At 42.8% G+C, this 7,014-nt stretch overlaps 1 protein-coding gene across 9 annotated transcripts in view; it reads right to left on the reverse strand.

The window, feature by feature from the left end:
* Positions 1-7,014, reverse strand: part of LOC123618550 (uncharacterized) — a 212,268-nt gene that overhangs the window by 204,537 nt on the left and 717 nt on the right. For 4 of the 9 annotated variants that reach the window (XR_012500320.1, XR_012500318.1, XM_074346170.1 and 1 more), the window contains exon 2: positions 5,232-5,317. The exons of 2 other annotated variants lie outside the window; for them this stretch is intronic. Coding sequence is in view for 2 of the 7 variants with exons in the window: in XM_074346170.1 (XP_074202271.1) it covers positions 5,232-5,317 (86 nt within the window). In the remaining 5 variants the exon portion in view is untranslated. Of the gene's footprint in view, positions 1-5,227; positions 5,318-7,014 lie in introns of all 9 variants that reach the window. 3 more of the 9 variants (XR_006726974.2, XR_012500324.1, XR_012500321.1) reach the window with 1 other exon arrangement.

Genomic DNA, 7,014 nt, shown 5'->3' on the forward strand with positions numbered 1-7,014 from the left:
TACTCTTTCTATGTTATGTGAATTGTTTATAACCAAGATGATTTACTTATTACCTATGTAATTAAAACAAAGTACTAAAAACTGCTTTTTAAAGTACTGAATATTAATTATTAATGGAACTAACACTTACAAGGTTATGCCCCACACTCTGTACTAAGAAAACCTTACATACATTATCTCATTTAACCCCACACAATGGGCAATGGTAAGCATTTTTTATTACATGAGGAAGTTGAAGCTTAGAAAGTTTGTTAGTGGGGCAACAGCACCTTCAAATCATCTGAGGAGTGATTCTGAAAAAAATTTGATGATTGGACCTTGTCTTAAATCTACAGAATCATATCTCTGTGGGTAGGGTCCAAGATTTGTGTTTTATAGTCAGAGCTCCCAAAGGTGACTCTAGTGTGCAGTCAGGGCTGAGAACCAATGATTGACATTGATTCTCACTGCGAGGTCACAGCGCTTGTAAATGGTATGGCAGAGGCCGGGATTCAGAGCTAGACTGCCACTTCATACACACTGACAGAGACGGAGATAGAGACAGAGAAAGAGATGACATAGACATGGGCAAAAACATACATTCTGAATTTCTTCAACTACTGATGAAGATCATCTCAAGCATAAAAGGGACCATGCACTATTTCTTCTTCTTACTCCTTCCAGTAACCCTTCCTCTGTATCCGTCTCCTGCAGTGGTCCCTGAAACTCCCAGGGGGAGATGCTTCAAATGGTTAACAGCACAGGCCCTGACCAATCAGAACAGACCCTGGACTCGGCATGGGAGCAGGAGTCAGGCTTTCCCCTTTTGATCACTGGATCCTGAAGGTGTGGGGGCTCCCCAGGGAAAGCAGGTGGGATGCCACCAAGCAAGCTCAAGACAGCAGCTGTTCACTAACTGGTGTGGAAACAGTCCAGTATTTTGCTAACTAGTACAGTAGTGCCAGTGTCTGCCTGTACCTAGACTGAGGTCAGAGGGGTTTTTGTTTGCTTGTTCGTTTTTGAATGTTTTTTAAAAGTTGCTCTAAGACAATCTGCCGGTCAGGCAACTATTTTATGTCTCTACCTAGAGACTGCTTGTTGAATGTCAGGATGGAAAGGAAGGGGCTGGCATGCAATCTGTGATCCACACCGGGCTGCTCCACCAGCTGCTGTGTGCCTAGCAGCCCCCGTTCCCTGGCCGACTCATTCCCAGCTCCAAGGGGGTTTGTCACTTTGCTGGTTATTGCTACGTTTCCATCCTGAAGTGGCAGCTCCAGTTGTGTTTCCCAGATAATTTCCAAGATGCTAATTGCCACCTGCTGATTTCCTGTAAACATTGCACTTTACATATGTGATTAATCAGAGAGCTGTGGACTGTTCTGAAGAAGAGACTGTGTTTGTGTGTGTGTGTGTGCGCACGCACGCGTGCGTTTCATTACTGTGGCAGATATAAATCACAGGCAATGTTTGCTCACAAAGCTGCAGCAAAATGGCAAGGAAAACAAAATTACAAAATACTATAAACTGCAAGTTCATAGACTGTAGAAACAACAACCCGAGTCAGCCGACAATTCACTGACTGAATTCTACAACTGAGCACAAGGAAGGTAGCCTCTCCAAAGGAGACTTTGAATCATAGGTGCCTCTGTTTCTTGGAGACACCAAACCTGACAACACTTTCAAAGATTTGGAGGAAAGTCCATTCTCTTTAGATTCAGGATCAACCTGTGCCAAATCCCAGCTCTTTCAGTGATTATCTGGGAGATCCATGCAAATTACCTGGACCTTCAACCCTTTAATTCCTCATCTGTAAAATGGAGACGATAATTTCTTTTTTTTAACTGAAGTATAGTCAGTTTGCAGTGTGAGATGATAATTCCTAAGTCACCTGAGGTGACGTGTAAAATACTTATTTCATATACTAGTCAGAACTGTATGGGTTGTAAGTGACAGAAATTTAATTCAAAGTGACTTCAGCAAAACAAGAAATGTACTGGCTCAAAACAGAAAAAAGATCAGGTCCTCTGGCTTCAGGTCTAGGACTTTAGAACTTCATGAGTCTTTCTAAGTGAAGTAAACCAGAAAGAGAAAGAAAAATATCATATATCACTCATATGTGGAATCCAAAAAAAAAAAGAAAAAAAGGACTCTATCAACTCATCTACAAAACAGAAACAGATTCGCAGACATAGTAAACAATCTATGGTTACCAGGGAAAGGGGTTGGAAAGGGATAAATTTGGGAGTTTGAGATTTACAAATATTAGCCACTATACATAAAAATAGATTTTAAAAAGTTTCTTCTGTGTAGCACAGGGAATTATGTTCAATATCTTATAATAACCTTTAATGAAAAAAATATGAAAACAAATAGATGTATGTATATGTATGACTGGGACATTGTGCTGCACACCAGAAACTGACATACTGTAACTGACAGTACTTCAATTTAAAAAAAAAAAAAAAAAAGAACTCCATGACATGCTCTCCACTTTTTGGCCCTGCTTTCTCTGTCTGGACCTCATTTTCAGGTAGACTGTACTTAGGGCAAACTAGTAGACTAGCCAACAGCTCCACAGATATGTCTTATCTTCTCAGCAACCACAGAGAACTGATGTAGATAGTACATCATTTGCGAGATGACCCACTAGCCCGTTATCAGATCACACAGTTTGGGCAGGGAAGTGTCTACTCTCTTAGACCTACTCAAACCTTAGAGAAGCCTTTCCCTGATCAGACCTTCTAAAGTAACCCCTGCCTACTTAGTCTGTCCCATCATCCTATTTATTTTCTTCTTAGTATTTATAACAACCTCATAATTATCCTGGTTGCTTATATGTTTCCTTGTATATTATTTTTCTCCTTCTCCAATCTCCATCTAGAACCTAACATCTAGAATGTAAGCTCCTTAAGGGCAGGAATCATCTATGTCCTTTACCATGGTGTCTTTAGCATTCAATACTTTACCTGAAACATAATTAGTTTCTATATATGTGTTTAATGGATGAGTGGATGAACAGAAAAATTGACAGACCCTAGAAATCATTTTACTCAAGTCCCTGTATGCTGAGTCCTCTCTCAGCATACTATTTCCATAGCGGCTCTAGCCCAGGGGTCTATATGGGAGAGACCTTCCTCCCAAAGGCACCGAGGTGCCCTCACCTTCCTAAAGAAATGGACACACTTCCCATTGCCTTCATTATAAAGTCCAAATTCCCTCCAGCTTGTGTGCACAGCTTCATCTTCCACCACGTCCTTGCCCAACACTAAGTTCACAGCACACTCAACTTCATACCATTACACGAAAATACCACTCGTGCTCATGATGTTACTTCTCCTTGGAATGGTCTTCTAGCCTTTCCTGCTAAACAGGAAGCTATGAAGCTTTTCCTGGTGGCAGAGAGGCTATGCTCTGTACTGTCACGGGCCTTCATGCACCCCCTCCCACAACACTTATTCCAATATGTGACAATTCGATGACTCTTTTTCCCCACTTTACTGTTCATATTTTGAGTAAAAGGATTAAGTCTAATTTCTCTGTCTATTCCACTAGTGCCTGGCATGATGCTTCATAGAGATGCAGCAAAAAAATTGTTGACTATTATATATGCATATCAAGAAATAATTGAGAATTTTTCATTATTGTGTTGCTCAATGGAGTGCAAGGAACTGAAACATTTTAACAGCTGGGTTATTCTGCCAACTATCTGACCATCATTGCGAACAAGTGGGAGAGGAAATTTTTAACTTGTGAAATGGACATTTATTTCAATTAGTTATAGTTTGGTTAAGAAATCACATTTGAAAACATTTATACTATGTCTGAAATAGACACACCAATACACATATACTCAATGTTTTTCACTTTTCACTTTCAGCTTGGATTTTTTTTAACTGAGCATAAGCACTGATAGCATCTCTTGGAACTATTTAATGTTCACTTTTATGGTACATTAAATCCCATTGGCCAAAAGCAAGTTGTAGCTCCTCTGGTTGCTGGCCAAAGGCTGGTGGATCAGCACCATGGACAGAGGGAAGGTCACTCCAAGGCTGCTTGTGAAATGGCACCTGTGATAGCAGATGCACCACCAAGGAGAGAAACAGTCCACTGGTGTGACTGCTCCTCTGGAGATCATGGGAAAAGCGTGCTATCAGGGTTTCGGTCAACTCAGAGGATGGGTTCTGAAGAAAATAACCACTCCTCCAAGGTGTCTCTGAGTAGCATGAGCTGCTTCATTTATTGACCTATATTGATTCACTACTTTTTCAACAATCTGCTCTTCTGTTCCCAAAGTGCCAACGTTTTCATGCTGAAGTAAATGTAAATACCTAACTAGAAAATATGAAGGATACTTGTTCTTTCTAACTGTCCAGCATCTATAACCTTTTTTCCTTTGCAAACCACCTTTCAAACAAATAGGCTGTTTAAAAAAGATGACACTAAGGAACTGTTGATGCTACTGGGAACGGATTATGATGATACTGAAGTTTCATTTAAGATGGGAATCCCTGTCTTCTCGCAGTATGTTCCGACAGCTACAAATGAAATATTTCATGTCTGAGATTTGCTTCAAAACAATCCAGGATCAGGGGAGTGAGGAGAGGTATAGAGAAGACAAGATAGGCCTTGAATTGCTAATTGTTAAAGCCATAACATGAGAACATGAGAGTCAGTTCTCTCTACTCTTTTGTATGTTTGAAATTTTCCATTAAACATATACATATATGTGTGTCTGCTTGTGTTACTGACAGGCCACAAAAAAATAAAAACAATGATTTCTGAATAGAGATAAGAAAGAGCAAGCTCTAGTACTCTCTGCTCCAAGAGGAGTTTTGAGGAGGCTGTGCTACAACCGTCCCATGCAGACTTGAGATTTTTGTCTTGCTCAAGTGCATGTGATGGAATATTAAGTCCAGATGTGTAGGGATGTTCACTTTCTTTTGGAGCAAGATGTCTCAAGACAGTGGTTTCTAAGAAATGAAACCCTTCATGTATCCCTCCTGACCAGAAGCAGCTGGGCACAGCCTGGAGCTGCAGGGGCTGAGGCAGAGTGTAGGAAGGAGTACCTGGTTGTTGACAGTAGGCTCAAGGTCAACACCTGAAGTTCTAGGTCAGAACCAAAACAACAAAACATTGTTTAAAAATAAAATGGGTAAGATAAGCAGAGGAAATCAAGATATGATGCCAAGAACATAGGGAGAGGAGCTAAAATATGGAGAGGGTGGAGAGGTACAAAAGGAAGACGTACCTACATATTTGTTGGGGTAGTTAGGGAGGGCTTTTGGAGGTTTTTCATGCAGAGGCCATGACAGAAGCAAATAAGGAACCAACGTAGAGCCTGGTGGATAAAATAAGAAAGGGAATGTAAACGTGCTTCAAAATCTGTGGAACTGTGCACACGTAATTGTTCAGAGGTTCGGACAGCCAATGAGGCTGCCTGAGGGCCTACCATGAGTAAGTCACTGGTACAAAAGGGTTTAAAAAAAAAGTCCTGCTTCATCTAGCTAACATTGTAGCGGGGGAGAAAGATGTATTTGCCAATTATTTACAAGTGTGATCATTTCACCTGGCTTTTTTCTTTAGGACACAAGGCATGGCCTCCAGTTCACTGCAGCTTCCACCACTCCCCAGTCCCTATTGTCTTATACTCTGCCTACTTCACTCATTGGTCACCTGCCTGAGCCCAGCAGCCTTTTGAGTTTGTGACCACTGCTCCCTAATGTCCCTGAGCTGCTGGTGACATTTACCTCTCCTAAAATCGCCCAGTGGCTCAAGGAGCATATGAAAGACCCTATTCTTAGCTGAATCAGAATCATGGGTTGCCACTTAGTCTTAAGTAACCTTGAGCAGTTATGTCACCTCACTGAGGTGTCAATATCCTTAACTCTAAAACGGACGTAATCTTATCTGCTTTAAAGGATATCTGTGAGGACTAGACTTTGCCTGTTCAGCTCTTACTCCTCCTTTGGATCTCATTCCTAGTTTCACTTCTTCAAAGAAACTGTCCAAGGCCTCCTGACTAGGTCAACTCCCTCTAATATACACAGACTCTCAGCACCACGTTCCTCTTCTTGGCAGGTACCCGCCCCAGTTACAACTGTACATTAGTTTGTAGATTATTTGATTAACACCTCCCTCTCCTGCCAGACTAAAAAACTCAACAGTGGCAGAGAATGCTGTTTTTCTCACCACTTATCAAGTCTGGCAAAAACAAAACCCAGGTGCTCAATAAATATTGTAAAGGACAAAATAAAATAAAGTGCTTCATAGACAGCTGTGTAAAGACAACCCGTGGCATATACTTCATGTCCAATAGAGTATCATCTAATGCCTCTTGGCTACTAGAAATTTCAAGTCAGGTTTTAACTAAGACTTTCTCTGAGAAAGAAAAGTCCCTAAACTTTATTTTCTAATAGGCTATCAACACCCCCCTCCTCCTAGAATAAGGATTTCCGTTTTGCCCACTGATACACCAAATACGTAAAACTGCCTGGCACCTAATCAAAAACGGGATGTAAGGAGGGAGGGACGGGAGGGCGGGCACAGCTCTGGAGTTTCACATAAGTTGGGGAACTTGGACAGCTTCTCCCGCACCGCCAGGAGGGAGGAAGCTGGGGTCTGGTCGGAGGTGAATCAGGGATGACATCCCCTCCGAACACTTTCAGCCACACCGATTTCCCGGTGCCCCGGATAGTAAACCCCAAGGAAAAGAGGAGGGCCCTCGCGCTGCCCCTCGGGGAACAGGGGCATTCACCAGTGCTCCCGCAAGGGACCTGCCAGTGCTGCGCGAAGCCTCTCCGCGGGGGCTGCCGTCCCGCCGAGGGTCACCGCCTGCGGAAGACCCGCCAGCACGCGACCCAAACTTCGCTGAGAAGCAGAACCTTCCGCCTGGTCCCTCCGCCAGGCAAACGAGTCCCCACCGCGCGGCAGAAAGGACTGTACGCCCCCTCCTCAGTCGTGCCCCACCACCTCAGAGACGTCTCCCCGCTTTCCAGACTGCCCCGCTGATTGAGGACGCCCACTCCCCTTTCTCAC

This window comes from Camelus bactrianus, chromosome 18, assembly GCF_048773025.1.
Source record: "Camelus bactrianus isolate YW-2024 breed Bactrian camel chromosome 18, ASM4877302v1, whole genome shotgun sequence".
NCBI lineage: Eukaryota > Metazoa > Chordata > Mammalia > Artiodactyla > Camelidae > Camelus > Camelus bactrianus.